General features: G+C 44.8%; 1 protein-coding gene across 2 annotated transcripts in view; it reads right to left on the reverse strand.

Annotated features, from left to right (window-relative positions):
* The window catches only part of LOC115570613 (glutamate receptor ionotropic, NMDA 2C-like), a 55051-nt gene that overhangs the window by 18259 nt on the left and 16650 nt on the right, over positions 1 to 20142 (reverse strand). For both annotated transcript variants that reach the window (XM_030399203.1, XM_030399204.1), the window contains exons 4-8: positions 11381 to 11446; positions 10947 to 11135; positions 9438 to 9778; positions 8912 to 9026; positions 4424 to 4635 (exon numbers count right to left, since the gene is read on the reverse strand). In XM_030399203.1, coding sequence (XP_030255063.1) covers positions 4424 to 4635; positions 8912 to 9026; positions 9438 to 9778; positions 10947 to 11135; positions 11381 to 11446 — 923 coding nt within the window. The remainder of the gene's footprint in view (positions 1 to 4423; positions 4636 to 8911; positions 9027 to 9437; positions 9779 to 10946; positions 11136 to 11380; positions 11447 to 20142) is intronic.

A 20142-nucleotide genomic window follows, 5' to 3' on the forward strand; every position in this document is an offset into this window, starting at 1 on the left:
AACTTTGCCTTTAAAATTTACTCTATAACTAAAGTTTTACTATTATTTCATTGTCCACTGTCTACGTTTGGCCACATACCAAGAAAAGCAGCAAATCTTCACATTTGAGACGCTGCAACCAGCGAATTACATAAAACAATGATGGCTTGTCAAAAATCTTGGCGCCACATTTGCGGCCAAACGACAATAAAATGCTGTACGTATTGTTTCAGCGCTGCCTGACATTTAGCGTCTGGTCACTGCTACATCGTACCATGTCACGTCGCCAAGCTGGATTTCAGTGTGGTACTCCTGCTCTTAATCAGGGCAGGGAGGTGGGCTCAGCTTTCTGGCAAAAGCAGCAGTCATCTGTCCAAAGAAAGAATTTTTAATGAGCGAGACAAAAAAAGTTTTAATCACGCTAAACATCTGCTCAGCGGGGGGAAGCTGCTCAGACCACACAGCGAGATTAACTGATTTATGGAGCAGCAGCCTTCTCTCCACTCTCCCCCAGCTTTCTTTTCGCTTCTTCCTGTTTTGTTGGTCACCGTCCAAATGGGACACGCCAGCCAGAGAGAAGTGGTGAAAGAGAAACCAAAAAAAAAAAAAAAAGAGGGTAGGATGGAATAACACTGTCCCCATGCTATGACAGATGTCCTCATGTCGGACAGATAAATCTTCTTTACTGGCAATCAATGTGCCATCGCGCCCAACAACAGCCGCTACATATCTCCCTCTATAATTAATGTGCCAGCCATGGTCAGCTATGCAATCTGCATAACACACACACACACACACGCACACACACACACACACACACAGACACACACACACACAGACACACACACACAGACAGATACATGAACTTGAACGTGACATTTATACTCTTAGTTGTTTGTTTCGTGTTGTTCAGCTGATGATCAAAATGTAGATTTGAAGTTAAACACATCATAAACTGCTCTCATGAGCAGGTGTGCATTAAATTCAAAGTGGGTACCAGCAGCTAATTAGCTTAGCTTAGCATAGAGACTAGAAACAGCTGTACTGGCTCTGTCTAAAGAGTGAAAACAATCCTCCTGACAGCACCTCTTCGGTTTTTTATACGGAATAAAGAAAAGATTGTTTGGCTAGCTGTTTCAGACTTTATGCTAAGCTGTTGTAAAGATATGATGGTGTTGTTGCCAGCAGCCAGTTAGCTTAGCATAGCATAAAGACTGGAAGCAAGGGGAAAGAGCTAGCCTGACTGTGTCAGGAATTAAATTAGCAATTAAATTAAAACAATTGCAGTTGCAGCAATTGCGATTTCGTTTAATTTGCATATTATTGTGCAGCCCTAGATGGTTTTATAGGCTTAACTATTTGTTTTTGGTTGTTCAGGTGATGAACAATATGTTTATATTACACATGCCCTTCAACATTAACAAACAGTTCGACATATCGGTATGTTTATTGTATTATATGTACCGTGTTTCTAAATTGATACCATTCTCAAACCTGTCTGTTATATGTGAAGCTGTAGCCGACCACCGATTAGCTTAGCTTAGCATAAAGACTGGAGGCATAGGGAAACAGCTAGCCTGGCTGTGTCCAGCAATCATCCTAACAGCACCTCTTTGGTTTTTGTACGGAATAAAGAAAAGATTGTTTGGCTAGCTGTTTCCAGTCTTTATGCTAAGCTAAAGCGCTGCTGGCTGTTACTTCATAACTGTTGCAAAGATATGATGGTGTCGTTGCCAGCAGCCAGTTAGCTTAGCATAGCATAAAGACTGGAAGCATAGGGAAAGAGCTAGCCTGTCTGTGTCCAACAGTTAAAACAGTCCTGTTAACAGCACCTCATTAGTTTTTGTAGTGATTTAACATAATATATAAAACGTTGATTTGTTGGCTGTTTCCAGTCGTTAAGCTAAGCTAAGCTAACAGGCTGCAGCTGTCATTTCACAGTTAGTGCACATGTTGCTCATCTTCTGATGCTTCACATATGATTATTAAAGGAACTTAACATAAATGTGTATCTGCATCTAGATTTATTCGTTGTCTATTTTCCTTTACAGTGTCGGCCGGCGGTCACAAGACAACTTATCTGCCTGCTTTTCAATTTCACAGCGTAGCCAGATGAAAGCCGTTTTACAAGGTAAAGTGATTTTACCTTTGTTCTTCAGATATTATCCCATATTTGTATTGAAGTGTCGATCAAAACAGCTGGGAGACAAACCGGAGAGTGACGAGGATCACACTGTGGTTAGCGGCGCTGCTGTTGGTTGTATTATTGAGCGAGCGGCCGTGCTTGCAGGTAAACAACATGGCAGCATGAATACATAGTAAAATAATCAATAACAGGCTGCGAGAAAACCTTCACCTGAGAATTAAGTTAGAAATAACAAACCTCTTGAGTGAAGAGAGGGAGAAGTCTGAGCAGCAACAACAACAAGAACACACCAGCATACAGAGCGCACGTTAGCCCGAAGGCCTCTGAATAAAACATGGAGTCAGAGACGTGTCGGGGCGTCGCAGGTCGACGGTCAGCTGACACACGATGTACACCTCCGTCGTTAACAGGTGAAGAACTTCTGTTGGTCCTCTCACACAATCACACATGAGTAATAGATCCTGGGAGGGGGCGCCTCTCTTCTGTTAGGACGGCTGCTGGTGTTCAGTAGTTTGTTTCTGGGCTGTGACCCTCAGAGTTGATGATTCCAGCTGCTGCTGCGGCGAATCAATCGAGAGACGTCGTCGACAGGAAACGCAGGAGGGAAGCTTTCAGAAACCAGGTCCGTCTCAATAAATGTTTCAGAAAAACCTTCCGATTCAAGGATTAGCATTTCATTTCATGATGGCGAGAACATTTAAATACATAAGCAGTTATTATTCATAAATAGAAACATACAGTTTTGTGCTGCTTCTGAGCAACATCAAGGAGCAGACGTCACCGCGGACTGCTCGGAGGCGCGGCTCAACTCGGAGCAAAACTGGTGATGGAAAAGCAAATCAGCACGTCCAGAAGTGCTGGAAACATACGTCCTGCTGCCGGTACAGTGTCAGCCCTGCATCCTGCTGCTTCTCCACAAAAAACACAATGTGGGAATATGAAAAAAACTAAATCGATCACTGAAAAATCACCCAGAGAAGCCGACTGATCACTCACAGTGCACACCTGAGCTTACAGACGCAGGTGACGTCAACACAAACTCATCTGAAGGCTTCGGAGAGAGACAGTAAGTGGAGGTTGAATTCTGAAGACGAGCGTTGCTACGAGGGTTTTACTATAATTTTGAGTTTCCATTTTTCCATCTCAGAGCTCGACATTATTGATTATAACAGGATATCATAATGACAAACAGTCGAGACAGCTTCTGTTTCCTGATTGTGTTTTATTGGTCCAGCGGTCAGAAACACTTCTGTGTGAAAACAACACAGCTGAGCTGACAAAGTGGTTAACACTCGTTTTACGACCGATTTGAAATGTAATTACATTCCTGACAGAGCTGCACTTCTATTGTCTCTGGCTGTTTGAACATAATGAAGACGTCGCGTCTTCCTGACGAGCACCAGTCGCAGGTACTCAGAGGTAATGGCTGTTTAATGGCTGTTTTCTGCCATGCTGCGATCTGTGTTTGACACCGGAGGTGTGTTTTTAAAGTGCTTAGACGCTCAGCACACACAATTACGCTGTGTTTAATGAAGTGTGGAGGGTTGCGGTGTCGACTCAGAACTAAACTGGGGCAGAGAGAGAGAGAGGGAGGGAAGAGATGTCTGTGGGCTCAGATCGACATGCTACTGCCGATATCACGTCTGTTTTCTGGTTCCCATATCAAAATGATAGTTTACTTTGAGCATTGTGTTCCTCTAAACCTCTTTTTATTTAACAAAAGCTCTGAAAAGTTTAAATGTTGTCTGACGACAGGCAGCCAAGCGACAACTTTGCCTCGACAAAAACAGTCTAAAATTGGATAAATGTTTATTCAAATCACTTTCTGATCAGAGAATCAACAGACGAACCTGACAGCTCATTGTTCACCTGAAGAACAGCAGCGAGAAAACAACGTGGGCTCAAGGTTCGTTCTGGAGCTTCTGGTAGAAGTGGACCTTGAGTTGAGGCTGTTTTGTCAGCTGCTGTTGTCCAAAGTCAACAATGAACCATCGAGCTCAACTTTCAAGTCGACATGGATGACGGGACGTTTGGTTTGAACACACAGAACCACAAACACGAGAGTAAAGAGAGTGTTTGTTACGGGTCGGCTGCAGTTGTAAGACGTCACAGGAGGGTAAAGATTAAACCTGCACCACCATCTGGACCTGATGTGTGTCTGAAACGGACCTTGAGTTGAATTAGTTTCATCAGCCAACTAAAGAAATATCCTGAGCAACGTCTGTGCGTCTGTTCGCTCACGCCGACACATCTGTGCTGATGTGACGAGCTGTACGTGTGTCGTGTCGCTGCGTCTACCTCTCAGTGCGGTTGGACTGGCGCCTGCACGGCACCGTGTTGCGGACGCAGGTTCCGGTGCCCGGGTCCACGTTCTCCACCATGACGAAGGGATGCTCCTCCAGGGTGGCGACGGTCAGGTGACGGTCATCGGACACCTGCTCCAGGAAGCTGCCGTACCGAGGCCAGACCGGGTAGCGGACCTGAAGGATCCCTCGAGCGTACGTACCCACCTGGAGAGAGAGAACAAGAACTCTGTTTAATGATCTACCTGAGTTAATATTAAAACTGCAGCTTGTTCAGAACTTGTTCTTGGAAAGTATCTGATTAATCACGATTACATATTCTAATCGATTGACAGCCCTAATTGTGATCGATTAAGTGTTCCAGCAGGATACAACGTAGCCAGAATCAGCTACAAATCTACCAGCTGCAACATTAGATGATACGAACACTTTAATACGTAGTTATTTAATATTTTAAACGCAGGATCTTTATATCTGAATACTTCGTCAACCTCTCCATGTGTTTTAATCAGAGCTGCGACCTTCTCTGCACGTCGACCTCGTCTCTCGTCTCTGTCGACTTCACAGGAACAATGATTTTTAAATTTTTTTTAAGGGAAAATTAGCATCTGCTGACCTGGAGGAAGAGCATCAGAAGATGAAAGCCGAGCAGCGTTCATTAATGCATACTGAGGAGACGCCGAAGTCTTTGAGTGAGAAACTAAAACAAAAGAGCAAACCGACTGCATCGCATCAATAAAACATCCCAGCGTGTGTTCGCCTTCAATCTGCGTTCATTCTGTTGACTGATTATTCAATTATTAATTCTCTTTTTTTTTTTCAGGCGAATAAACAAATTGAAATGTCAGCGTTTATAAATGGGAGCTGCTCGTGTGATTAGTGTTATTTATTATGTGTTTAAATATGCAGTACTTAGAATAGATTTTTTGTCATGTTTTGTCCCGATAAATCGAGAATTGACGAACTGATCTGATGGACAACGATGTCGCGTAACAAGGCGACATACTGAAGGAATAAAAGCAGCAGAATGAGTTTTTTTAATGTCAGAAGGAGCCACTTTGGACCAGAACTGCTGTATAATGTCACATCACACAATGAATAATCCCATCGATGTCGGCGTTAGAGCTCAGTGAAACCCTCTCCGAGAGATCCAGGACTGTTTGTCACATCAGCCTCGACCTAATGAGCCGTGCTGAGCTCAGCCAGCGCCGACTTGCTGCATGTGAAAGTGAAAGTCGCTCCCTCACGGCTTTAATGAGACCTCTTTTTCATAACCGACTCTCGATTTGCTCTTCTGCTCGCTCACACTCGCGCTCTTCCCTTCGTCACGCGCGGGTGATTTACAAATCTGCGTGGACGTACAGTACGACGCGCGAGGTGGTGATTTGCTTCATGGCACCATCTGTGAATGACAGCGTCGGTCGTGACGATCAATCATTTCAATCTGTCTTTTATAAAACGATCCTCTCACATCTTCTCCTCTCGTGGAGCATCTTAAACCGACGCTCTGTCATCTACCTGTCATCGTCTCGCTGCAGGGAAGGTGCTTGTTATTGATTATTGGATACCGGGTTAAAATACAGGATGAGGATCTCCTCCGATGCATCATGTTGGAAATCAAAGTAAAGACATTATTAAATGCATTTTGTCACATGTGAAACTTGTTCTCAGGGCAGCCAGCTCAGATAAACGCAGCACTCTGTCTTCATCTTTGGTTTAGTTCAGTTGTTTCCTGTTTTATTTTGTAGGTTTCATATTCTTCCTGTTTTTGTCTTCTTCCCTGATTATCCTCCTGTTGTTTCTTCCTTCAGTCCACCTGTCTGTATTTTCCTCATCCATCTGTTCTCAGTTCAGTTTTTGTTTGTCCTCATTGAGTTTTTTATTTACCGCCCCACTTCTTTTGTTTTCTGTCTGTTTTTGTTCAATGAAATTGGCTTTTTCACATTAAAGCCTGCCTTTTGTTAGTTCTATCCGCCAGCCTGAAGAACTGCATTTGTCTAAGGAGTGTACTAAAACACACACAACCTGAAAGTGTAAATATTTGACATCATTTGCGTCCACAGGGTTTGTCTTTAGACACACTTTGGCAACACTTTCCAGCATCGGACGCCTGACCGAAACAGTACGCACCTTCTGATGACCACACAAGTAACTGGATAAATGCCACTCGGACCAACATGGCGGCTCGTTTTAGAAACTTTCTCCTATATTACAAAAAATAGCTCAGCGAGATTTTTGCCAAGAAATAAGCAGTGCAGTTGCCGAACCTGTCTGCCAACAGAAGCTGAGTTTCACTGACTGATAAAAAACAACAACAACCTTTTCAGACTGCATCTAATTACTGATCTTGAAAAAGGAAAAAACATCTTTCAGCACTTGTGATGCAGCGTTGAACATCCCCTTTATTTATTTATTTATTCATTTATTTGAATTTTGGATGTGAATCACAATCCAGGTCTTGGCCCCACGACTGGTTTGAATCCAGTTATTTTAGTCGCTGCAGAAAGAAAAAAAACATCTGCCAAATCAAGAATAATGTAATTTGTTGTGATGAAGCCACCGAGGTATTAATCCTTAATTCAATCAGACCACTGTGTGAACTGTCACTCTGAAAACATGTTCAACTTTGCTTTCAGCACAGACGGAACACAATACTAGTCGATTACTGTGTGACGTCAACACCGTCACCCTGCCGATTGTCATCACAAAGGACAAAATGATTGTCGTTGATTGCTGTGCAGCATCTGATGAGTCTTCAAACTCGTGGACTCAAGGGTTGTAATTTCATTGTCCGTCTATATGAAACAACACAACCCCAACACTTCGTAACTTGTAATTTTCTGTCTGAACTTCCCCTGAAAAAATAACCCCAAGCCCTTCGTAGCTGTGCAACCTTCAGTTTGATTTAGTGATGTTTTTAGACGGCTGCTGCTCAAACTTCTGGGAAAATCCCATAAAATACACAATATAAAATGTTTGCATATGAGCCACATAAAGCCATATCATCGTTTCTAAGAATGTGTACTGATTAGAAAATATGGAAAAACAAATACAGGTCAGATGAAGTCCAGAGTTAGCTCTTCTTTTTGCTCTGTTTTTGGTCTCCACCACCAAATACGTGGCTTGTTATCTCCTGAATGCGTCACTAACTTTGTCTGTGTGGTGCTGACGTAAGTAAGTATACAGTCGTTTTTTGGGGGGGGGTTTTTGCTGAAAGCAGCGATCTGCTGCTGGAAACGAGATTGATGAGAGCGGCGCCAGCAAACCAAAACAGTACAGTTGTTTTTTTACGGGAACTGCAGAGTCAGATGTTGACTTTCTGTGGGTTTCTCACTGCGAGTCACTTCTTTCAACACTGTACAGTTGGAAGAAAGGACGACAGGAAGCGGAGGAAAGAGAGGGAGAATTCGGGGAGTCGCAGAGCAGATATAACGAGGAATGTGTCACCCAGCATCAGCCATCGGACGCTGATGAGGAACAAACGTCATGTTACGCTGTCGAGGTGTCACGGAGGAGGATGTGGACTTGAAACGAGCACAGAACCGCTCGTCATTCTGGATCAGCTTCACGGCAAGAACAAGTAGCGAGAGACGGACGTGAAAACCTGACGATGAAGACGTAACGTATAGATGAAACGTACGTGAGACGGCGACCTACAGATCGACACACACACACGAACCAAACCTCACTACAGCACAATAACACACACACACACACACTTCGGCCAGGAGGTGACATTGATAAAGTAGGTTGGTCTTTCCAGGGTAGAAATAAATGAGTTCAACTGTAGCTGTGAGATTACATTCAGGTCTCTCTGTTTAGCCACACTTTTTCAAAACACCCTCGGGCTTTGAAATGTGTGTGCGTACGTAAAAAGGGAGTCAGAATACTCTCGGCGACAACGAAGCAGGGTGAAACACACACACAGACGCACAACGTTATCGATTTGAAATGACGTCTGCACTTGTAGCGTCTACACTTCGGTTTGTGATCAATCGCTGGAGTTTCGATTTTTCCCCTCGACCTGCTTTTATTTCCAGAATGCATCTCGACATCGAACGCAACAGGCGCACACTTGTTGCACCCAGTCGGATTGTATTTGCAGGTCAGAGGAGGAATATATCCTGCAGGAGGTGAAGGAGACAGGTTCACGCTGGAGATCAGGAAAACAACGGGGATGTTAGTTATTGGAGTTTGTCGTGCTGATTCGACCCATTCAGCAACACAATCATTACTCTCGGATCAGCAGCTAACTGTGACACGCAGCTCAACGAGGCACTTGACATACTTTAAACTCTTTAGCGCCTCGATTTGCTGGAATTGACGGCATAACTCAGCGAAACGTTGGTCAGGGATTAGCAGTCGATGGCTGTCATCGTCCTTCAGCCCAACCCTGATTCCAGAACAGTTATACGCCTGGCAGTAAATCTTGTGTTCCTGTGCCATCAGTGCCATCGTGTTTCTGTGTTTTGGTGCCCGGTACCTTGTCCCAGAGCCGTTCCCGATCCAGAGCGACGATGACCATGGAGGGGTTGGAGAGGAAGCCTTGGTTGTTGAACGACAGATCTCTCCTCTCCCACGTCACGTTCAGCATGTGCCTGCAGGAACACCGCGTCATGAGAGAGGTGTACATAGTATGCAATCAACAACTTTGACTCTACATCACGCTATCATTTGCATATTCATTTACACAGATAAACACACACAATGATCACCTCCTAATTAAGCCTAAAGCTCCCCCGGGAGGGCTAACGCTCGAGACTGGAAGTAGCTCATTAGGGGGATGAGGGAGGCAGCTGATTGGTGGAGGGCAGAGTGTTCCCGCTGAGTGATTTCGCTGTCTGTTAACGTATACATCCGTGACAGACTGCGCTGTGAATAATTAACGCAGGTTAATTTGCATTTCAGACCACGTGCTGCAGAATACTCTCAGCTCGTGCTGGTGAAGTCAGGTGGAAAGTGAGTATTGATCACTCGGACAGGAACAACTACCTCTACGCGGGCCTCACCTGAACAAAGTGTGGTTGTCGGAGTGTTTCGACGGTTTGGTGCAGTCGCCGTGTCCCTCGGGGATGAAACCGTACAGTTTCTTGAAGCTCTCGGCACCTTTCGCCACAATGGCGACGCCCTCCCTCACCCTCTGCCGCAAGCTCTTCCTCCACTGTTCAGTAATCACTCCGATAACGCCGATAGGGAAGCTGTCAGGCGGAGGGCTGTCGGGGTTGCCCACGGCCAGACTGGGGATCATCCAGATGTATCCCGGCCCCAGCAGACCCAGATCAGCTGCCTGACGAAACAAGTACTGTGCCTCCTCGTAGGAGCAGTACGCCATCACGACCCGCGAGTCCATCTGCAGAAACAAAAGGACACAGTTTGAGAATGCAACACAGCGGCCTCGGCAGCCGGCAGCACCAGCTGTTCCTCAGTTCAAATGTTAGCCTAGCGTTAAAGTCTTCACTCAACTCAAGCAGCACTAATAAATAAAACATTTACACCAAACAACCTACGTAGATTTTAGTCTTCACTAAACATTTTAACCCAGTAACTTCTAGTGTAGCTACTATTAGCTTGCTCCAACACACCGTGAAACTGTGTTAGACTCCCTCTCGAGAGATCAAGTTAGCAGACCGCTAATATACGGAGTTTTATCAACCTCAGAAACGACCGCACGACAACAATACACTGCAGTAAATGGATCCAAATATAAACCGCCACCAAAAAGCCACAAATAATGCTCAGAACAGCACCAAACTTCAGCAACAGTACAAATAGGGTCTCAGCACATAGTCCGGGGCATCTAACCTCCGCTAGCTTAGCTGGATTTCTACTGAAAAGCTGACTAAATTTACCACTCTTCTGCAGCAGCTTCCTGTTGACGGGAAGTCCCGACGAGTCGATTACCGAGTGCAGTAGAGTTCCGCGGCTCATGGATGAAAATGTATGATTATGACTCCATGGAAAAGCAATCAAAGTTCATATGTGTCTTACCTGCCAGTTTATAACAGTTATTATCGAGAGCGGACAGGGAAAAGAACGGAATTGAGCATTTCTAACCGCACTCGGTAATCGTCGCGTCGGGACTTCCCCGACCCGGAAGCTGATGGAGGAGAGTTGAAATCTGTTTTTAGCTTCCCAATAGAAATCCAGCTAAGCTAGCGGAGGTTAGATGCCCCGGACTATGTGCTGAGACCCTATTTGTACTGTTGCTGAAGTTTGGTGCTGTTCTGAGCATTATTTGTGGCTTTTTGGTGGCGGTTTATATTTGGATCCATTTACTGCAGTGTATTGTTGTCGTGCGGTCGTTTCTGAGGTTGATAAAACTCCGTAAATTAGCGGTCTGCTAACTTGATCTCTCGAGAGGGAGTCTAACACAGTTTCAAGGTGTTTTAGACCATGGATTAAACTTACACCAGAATATCCCTTTAAATGGTGCAACCCAACTAGTGAAGAATGAAACTAGCTAATGTTAAAGATGGTGCAACGTAGTCCACGACTCTTACAGCCTCGTCTCACTGTACCTGCTGCAGCATGCGCTTGGTCTTCCCATCATTAGCCCCAACAGACATTTCCAGAGATAAGACATCCTGAAGTTTCCACAGGAAATAGGAGGTATCTGTGTAGGACTCAACTATATCCACAAAGGTGTCGTAGCCTGGCAGCAAGCTGGTGATCACGGCGAACTCGCCCCAGTCGTACTCCTCCATGAGCTGAAGCACAGACACACAAAAGTGGGGATGATTCATTACATCACAGGCTGAACTGAGATCAGAGGGCTCGATGTCGATGTTGTGGCAGTCGACGGATAATCTATCATAAATACAGATTGTATTAATCTGTGGAAAACGGGCCAGCAGGAGCCACGTGATGTTAATCAGCCTGAGAGTTCCTGGTTGGCAGGCCGGACACGACAAACATCTGTACTGTACCGACTGTACACAGTTCTGTGCTGTACCTTGAACATGCTGACAACCTGCTGCTCCAGAGACGCTCCCATCTGCAAGAAGGAGGATCCCTCCGCCTGTGAAGAGAGAAAGTAGAGCCACGTTTAAGGATTCAGGCGGTTGGAAGGTGAGTGATAGAACAGCATCTCTGGAGCTTTGAGTGTTTGCTGTCACAGGAAGGATTTGAAGTAAAGTTTGATCTCTTCTCTCCGTCTGCCACGACTAAAACATCCGAGCACAGTGTTGAACTTTCCACCACAGCAGAAGCAAGCAGACTTTTTCAACATGAACTCGTCTGCTGCTTCTCTTTTTATAGCAGCACCTTTAACATCGACACTGTTGTGAAATATTTTTACATCCGGATGAAACTTTGCCACTTTGAGGACGCTGCACTTTGATCGCTTGTCCTTTCTGTTCAATAAGCGTCCGAAACATCAGCAGCACAGTGGAGTGGCCTTCCAAAACCAATTAAGTTGATGAGAGGTGACAAATACAGAAAAGAAAAGGACTCTTTTTTAAGTGAGCGGTGCTTCGACACTGGCACTTTTGAAATGTCTGAAAATCCTCATGAATATCTGCGAAGCCAAAGTTTAGAAATAGACAAAAATGTGAGCAAACAAAGCTTTGCAACACACATCTGTCGAATACACACTTAAGATAAGATGCAGCTGCAGAGAGACGTATCGTGCACGTGGCGGTCACCATGAATATTTATATTACAGTTTGCACCTTTATCGTCTCTCACATTCAACGACGGAGCTTCTGTCCTCGTTCTGGAGTCCCGAGTGTCTCCAGACGGCACACAGTCGGCCCGGCTGCTCTCTTTCTGTCAGAGGAGGGGTGGTCCAATGTTGTATGTGTCACAGTGTGTTAGCATACATTTGCATATGATCTCGCTGTGTGTTTGCGCGTGTTTTGACAGATAAGATGGAAGTTGTTGGAGCCCGCCAAACTCCTTGTCCTTCAAATAGCATTCATGTTGAGTAAAGTGGGCAATCGGGATGAAGAGGAGGAGGAAACGTACGTAGAGACAAAGAGAAGTGTAATCAGAAGAAAAAGATCAGACGGAGCGAGCAACACTAACAACATCACTCTGTGGGTCAGAAGATGGACGTTAAGACGACAAATCACTTGTTTTAACAGCCATTTTATTAATATATTTCACTGAAAAGCAGCTCCTGATATCTGCTAAAATCTAAGATAAATATAGAAATAAATGGAAAAAATCTGGTATCTGTGACTATTATTTAATTTCATGTTACATCTCTTGGATTAGACTTCACTGAATTAAAGGGGGACTGTTGGCGGAGGTAAGCGCTCTACTACCATTTTAATTTGCTGTTTTGCTTCTGTATTCATCCACTTTCTCGTTATGTATTCACTCATTCATTGTTTATTCCCCTGAACACAATCCTTTGATGTTATTTTGTTGTTGTTTTGTTTACGTCTTTATGCTAATGAGCGGCCGTCATTAAAGTGTGTCACAGGTCAACTCTTCACCTATTGGTTGATGCATTGCTCCCACAAACGGTGACGAGGCGCACCGTTAATTTATAACTTACTAACCGAGTCATTTATTTACACATTTTAAAATTTGAAATGTTGAAATTCCGTTTATTGAATGGTTTGGAAAGATTTCCTGTTATTTGTCTGATTTTAAGCGAGTTCGTGTTTCGATGTCCAAATGATAAAAAACGTCTTTATTGAGCCGATGCACACGGATCGTACGAGTTTACAACACAATGCACAGAAGAACAGGAAGCGTTCAACACAACTTCAGAAACATTTTTTACAGGTTCATCCAGAAACTGTTGGACACTCGCTGCCCGGCCTCAGGTGGGACTCAGTAATAACAGCTTGGATGGAAGATCTGAGCCGCCTGAAGGAGCTGAGGGGTGAAAGTAGACCTGTGATGTAAGCAGCTGCAAGACCACGCCGGACTTTCATACAAGTTGTAATATTCTGAATTTGATTTGATAACAGACAGGAGAGAGAGCTGGTGCAAGAAGGCGACGATCAGAGAAATACAGTCTCTCTAACAGCAGCATCCGACACTAAACGGAGACAGGAAGTCTGGGAAATCTCAAAATAAAGCCTCACGCATGTATGTAGATAGAGAAGTCGTGCAAGGGGGAGAAAAAGAGGGAGCAGATATTGTGTAAACTGTCAAGTGCCACATGGGAGCAGGTCTCAGATCCTTCTCAGGCTGTTCTCATCTCAGAGGTGACGAACTGTCATCTCTCCCGGCGCTCGCAGGCTCGGCAAAGCTCCAGAGAGCCGCGCAGCCCGAGGAATACCTCCGAATATCACAGCGAGACTCTCCTTCACTCAGATTCCACCACTCGTATCTGAGTCTGAGCTTGTTTGAGTCTCACCTCCGGAGGCTGCAGCTCCAACAGACCACTGACTGGGCCGTGCACCAAGAATAGCTTTAAAAATAGCAAGTACACAAGCATGTCCGGCTGTCACTGAATAAATAAAAAATGTCTCTGGATTGACAGTCCTGGCTGGTTATACTGTCCCACTTCATCTGCAAAAGAAGGAGGGAGAGCTGTGAATCGTTTGAAGATGTGTTGTTAAAATTAAAAATGTGGGGTTTTTTGACTGAGCTATCGAGCGAACAAATAAAAACTGCGGCCTCGTCTCGGCCGGTAAAGTGTGTCATCACCATCCAATTAGCTGCGTTTTTTTTTTTTAATCGTGAAAACTCAAACACGGGAGCAGATGTGATGAGAGACATCCGCTCTCCCGTTCACAGTGAAATCAAGCAGGAGTTACCACAAAATTACCTTCTTCTCCGTGTCTAACGCTCACACTCATACGCTCACATGAGAGGAGACAGTTCACCCTCCCTCCTCCATCCTCCTCCCTCCATCCTCCTCCCCTCCATCCTCCACCTCCCAGCCGTCTTCTCACCACCTTGGCGGTGCGGCTGTCACACACAGACGTAATTAGCAGTCCTACTGCAGGAGCGTATGGTAATGTGACAGGAAGACGGTGGACATGGTGGTTGCTCGCACACGTCCTCTCCTCCCACGGGGGAGAAGCTCTGTGCGGCGCCTCGCCTCCGAGGAGAGACCGGCGAGGGTCAAACAGGAAGCAGGTCGCACACAGACGCTCCCTCACATACGGACACATGTGTCATTGAACACGTGTCATATAAAATCTTCCCTCTCCAACAAGAACAATGATTTAGGATCATTTTCTGCTACTTTCTACATCTGCTCTGCCACATATCAGCAGTAAATATTGAACTTTTTACCTCACAACATTTATCTGAACCTCCGTATTTAATTTAGAAATGGAGGTTTGCACACAAAGTGACAACCCAGCAGTTTATAAATAACTCACTAGAATGAATCAGTAAAAATACACATTAAAAGTTGCTTTTCTGCAGAATGACTTGATGTCAATCTACACTACTGTATTAATACTTTAAAGGGGCACTTCAACTATTGTATTATTGTAATCCAGGTATTTAAAGTAGGGTTAGGGTTACATGAGACTCTAGTTATGATAGCCAGACCTGATCTCCAAAGTCCTGTCGTCAGAAATATTACCAATAATATACATATCTGGTAAAGTAAGGAAAAAGACGCTCTGGTTTGTTCGTTGTTTTGGACCGGGCTGAGCCCAGGATGCAGCACTGGTGCCTCGTGTGGCGGGGAACCAGTTTTGCACACGAGGAGACAAATAATAAAATAGCTAAAATCGTACAAAAGAAAAAGGTAAAAGCTGCTGGCTTGTTTAGGTTTGTTCCGTTAGAAAGCCATCCGTACCGTGTCCAAACACACTGGACCTCTAAAGTCCAGTTTGTTCCGACTGTCTTGGTCCTGGCACGGTTTGCATCAGCATGTATGGTTGCTTATGCACGGGTACGCAACGTGGACACGGATGTTCAGGTAACCCTGCTCAAACACTAGCAGCTCAGACAACTCTCAGACCAGCTGCACGCGCTGTTAATCACTTAATCAATCGATGTGTGTGCAGACGAGACGACAGACAGCAGTCGGAGAAAATAAACAGCGAGTGAAAAAAGAGATGTTAATCAAGAATGGACTCGTACACGTTCATTCTCCCATTTCAAGATCAGTCCGACTCGTATCCGACATGTGGAGACTATTAAAAGTTAGAATCAGAATCAGAATCCTAGCGCGTGTTTCTGGAAGTGGACCACTTCTCTGACTGTTCCCAGTTCTGTCTCGGATCAATACATCTGGCGTTGTTCACCCACTTGTGTCTGAGGGTCATTTAGATCCAGATCACCTGTGTGCAGGCGGATCGATGAGTGTTATCAACTGGGGGGCGTTTCCCTCTCAGCCAATCAGGATGTGACCACGCCCCTTTTCGTGAAGGTTGAGAACAATAATGTGTTTTTTGTAAATCAAAGTGTGTAAAAATGTTCCACTAGGACCAGAAATAAAAGCATGAACCTGAAAAATAGAACTGACCCTTTAAATAACAGATAATTGTGCTCTGTTGTGCATTTTGTGACCTCGTTATGTTGGAACAGGCGCTAAACTAATTAATTTCCGACCGTGGAGGAGAAACCTTGTTGCCTCCTGGATTAATGATCGTCACTCCCACAAACACTTCACCTCATTCTTGATTCTGATCCACAGATTACTGGGCCAGACTGTGAAGCTTGGAAGTGTCTTGGCCATTCACGCCGTTTTCATTCCCAGCGATCATGACCTGTTTTATGGAGTTTCTGGTTTCTGGACCACGAGGCCAACAGAGAGAGAGAGACGAGACACAAGCACAGAAGGACAAACGGAGAAAACGGGGTCAGTCCGGCCACAGAAAGAAAAACCCCCCCAGAAAAGATCCGATCCGATGAGAGACGTCTGGCTCGTTGCATCACTTCGGTCCGGAGTGACCTTAAACTATAACTCCTGAAATCTATAATCTTCTCCTGACAGCTTCAAATTGTAATAAATGATGTTATACGCTTGAATACTCGAGCTCAACAGTTTTCTTTGCTTCAAAAATCCATCACAGGCACATTTTAAAAGGCACTTTTGTTCCTGTTTACTGGCAAACACATAAAGCTGTCGGCTGTGTTTATTCCAGACTTTATCATCGTCTACAACCATCACTCAATATTTGATGTTTTGTAGCTGTAATGAACAAAAAAACAAAAAAAACTGGTTCATGACTGATCAAACATTCCTCAGAAACACAGAGATTTAATAGTGCTTCACAGTAACAGATAAGCTTTGTCATTTGTAGTTAATTATTCCGCTCTCTCCCCAAAATGATTCACAGCAGCCGTAATACAATGTTTTACTACACCCTCATTATTTAACAGAGGAGTGCGCTCGTTTCTACAAAAGCAATTTTGTTCCTGTTTTTTTCTGTGCTGTAAAAATCATTTATCTAAACAAAAATGTCACTCTTTATAAACCTTGCTGTGTTTGAAGCTTGTAATTATTAATTTTTGGCTGAGTTCAGTTTGTTTCGAAAGGTTTTTATCAATCATTTCGTGCAGGAGGAAGGTCATTTCTCACTAAGAGTTACACAGAAAAGTCCAGTTTATTGGACACTGAGCAGGTTTTACACAGCAAGTTCAATTGGCCTCAATCAGAGTGCAGGTTTTGGCACCAACAGGTGTTGACAAGGTTTAATTTGGGATGTTATCTGCACGTGACGGGCGCTCTCATGATTTTACCAGGTTTTACTTGCCTTCTAACAACAGAGTTATACGGGGTTGGTGGTTGAAATCTCCCTCTGTGACAGGACAACCCTTCATGACTCTCACGCATCATCAGTTGTCGTCGATGGCGTTTATGTTAACACAGCGTTTTCCGCGTTTCAACATTTGCACTGGACACCAACTTTGTGTTCCTGGTGACCAACAACAGACGTGTTTGCAGGAAGTCGGGAACATTTCTCGTCTTGTTTGACATTTTGGCAGGAAGTCCAGCCATGTTTGTGGAGATTAAAATGGGTATTTTAAGCCAAAATACAACATTTTCCAATCGCTAACCAAGTGGTTGTTGTGCCTCAATGTAACCACAGCATTGAACCTAAAGACACTTACAGCAAAACTCTCGCCAAAATGCAACCTAGGCTTTTTTTGTGAATGTCACTCTCCTCCATGTTGAGTCGCATTCAGAGATCGACACTTCTCCACTGCCATGACGGCGGCTAGCAGAACAAGCTAATGCTAACGTGAGTTGTTCAAAAACCTTCTTTTTAGTAAACTCTGTGTACACAAACAATGTTCTCAATGCTCGTGTTCATGTGTAGAGACCCTGGTAATACTACGAGCAAAGTTTCTTGTTGTGTCGAGACTTCTTACTGTTTTAAAAATAGAGATTTTGATGCTATCGCTAAAGTGCCCGTAGCACTCCCATTGAAAATGAGTTTGACCCAAAAACGAAACTACGGTAAATCTTAAAGTGGCTCTTTCGTCGTAATTATGCTTTTACGCGTACATTCACAAAAAAGCCTCGGTTGCATTTTGGCGAGAGTTTTGCTTTAACCCTGCGACACTACAAAAGTTTCAACACATCACATTTATTCTGGTGTTTGGGTTAACTAATCCTCCAGGAGAGGAAAACTTCAAGAACATAAAAACCACAAAATTTGGAGATGCATCATTATCACGAGACCGACCTCGATGCCAATTATTATTGTTACAATCAATTCCATCATAATTGGAGCCCTCATTTATCAGACCTGTTGAGCGTTGTGTCAAATAAATGAAAGTTTTGTGTTCGTTTGTAAAGTTTCTTGTTGTTTCCTCTCCCGTGACTCGACATCTGGCTGCAGCTCCCTCTAATGATCAGCCGGCACACTGCAATGACTCACAACCAGCCAGCCGACACACACACACACACACACACACCAACAGACAAAACACACTCAACCTCTGATTTCAAACTCCTCAGAGAGACACGCTGCAATATTTTTCCCCTCTCCCTCGCAGGCCTTATTGAACAGTCTTTATGCCTTTCCTCAGCCGTTCTTCACGCTCTCTCATTTCCTCCTCTTTGCCTTCGCTTGATGTGTGCGCCGTCTGACAAAAGACACACTTCCTCTCCTCCCCTCGATCTTTTCATCTTTGTCTCATTCCCTCCTTCCTTGTTGTTTGCCATAGAGAGATCACTGAGACAGGAACCATAAATAGGCGGCCCGGGCGGGTGCTGCTTCCTTTTTAAAACCCGCCATCAAAGATATTCATCATCATCAGGCTATTGATAATCAAGCACTATTGAGCTCTTTTATCCCCTTAGAGAATCGAGCGCTCACACATATGTCTTTCTCCATCCAATCCACCTGTCCCATTGTGCAAGACACCTCTGACAAGATTTTTTTTTTCCCCTCCTTGCTGACAACAAAGGAGTGTATAAGAGGGAGAAAGAGACCGAGGAGGAGGGCTGAACGAGGCCTTCGACAGGCAGACCTCAGAGGAGAGTGCTTTACTCTTTGTGCTATATAGAGAACTGTCAGTCATCACTCGTCAGACAAACGACGAATAACATCTGCACGTTTTTGTCTCATCACAGAGGTAAAGACTGAGCCAGATGTCGCTTCTGCAAATTGCCAAACCGGAGTTTGTTGATAACTGACAAACTTTATCCCCAAATACTTTGGGGAGCGCCTGAGACGAGTATGAGAAGCACATCTGGAGCTAAATACGAAACACCTCTCTGCCAGTTTAAGGTGAAGCAGCGACACGAGGGGACAGTGGCATGCGCCCTTTTTGAAGGGCAGGGGCAAAAAGAAGGGCACTTTAGTGCGTGTTTTGGCTCCCAAGAGGGCACTTTAGCGCGTGTCTTGGCTCCAGAGAGGGCAATTTATCATGTTTTAACCAGCCAAGGGGGCAGTTTAGTGTGTCTTGCCAACCAAGAGGGCACTTTATTGCGTGTTTTGGCTCCCAAGAGGGCACTTTAGCGTGTGTTTTGGCTCCAGAGAGGGCAATTTATCATGTTTTAACCAGCCAAGGGGGCAGTTTAGTCTGTCTTGCCAACCAAGAGGGCACTTTGGCATGATTTTTTGGCTCCCAAGAGGGCACTTTAACGCGTGTTTTGGCTCCAGAGAGGGCAGTTTATCATGTTTTAACCAGCCAAGGGGGCAGTTTAGTGTGTCTTATCAACCAAGAGGGCACTTTATTGCGTGTTTTGGCTCCCAAGAGGGAGCGTGTGTTTTGGCTCCAGAGAGGGCAATTTATCATGTTTTAACCAGCCAAGGGGGCAGTTTAGTGTGTCTTGCCAACCAAGAGGGCACTTTATTGCGTGTTTTGGCTCCCAAGAGGGCACTTTAGCGCGTGTTTTGGCTCCAGAGAGGGCAATTTATCATGTTTTAACCAGCCAAGGGGGCAGTTTAGTGTGTCTTGCCAACCAAGAGGGCACTTTAGCGCGTGTTTTGGCTCCCAAGAGGGCAGTTTATCATGTTTTAACCAGCCAAGGGGGCATTTTAGTGTGTCTTGCCAACCAAGAGGGCACTTTAGCACGCGTTTTTTCAACAATTGGGCCACAAGGGTGGGTGACTGCCCCCCCTGCCCCCCCTTGTGCACATCACTGCGAGGGGAAGATGAGGTTCGGCAAGGAACAGGCAGCAAAAAGAGGAGATGGAAGGCAGGAGGAGAGTGAATGGTTTGAGTTTTGGGGTGAATGATAGGAGCTGTGGGGGGGCTCCCGCCTCCTGAAGGGTCTAATTAACAGTTTAATGGGGTCCTGGAGCTCCGAGAGAGCAGGAAGGAGCCGAGGCCTCTCGCTTCTAGCCACGACCTTAATGGAATCAGCCGGCGCACAACAGAGCGAAA

This window comes from Sparus aurata, chromosome 20 (genome assembly GCF_900880675.1).
Source record: "Sparus aurata chromosome 20, fSpaAur1.1, whole genome shotgun sequence".
Taxonomy (NCBI): Eukaryota; Metazoa; Chordata; class Actinopteri; order Spariformes; family Sparidae; genus Sparus; species Sparus aurata.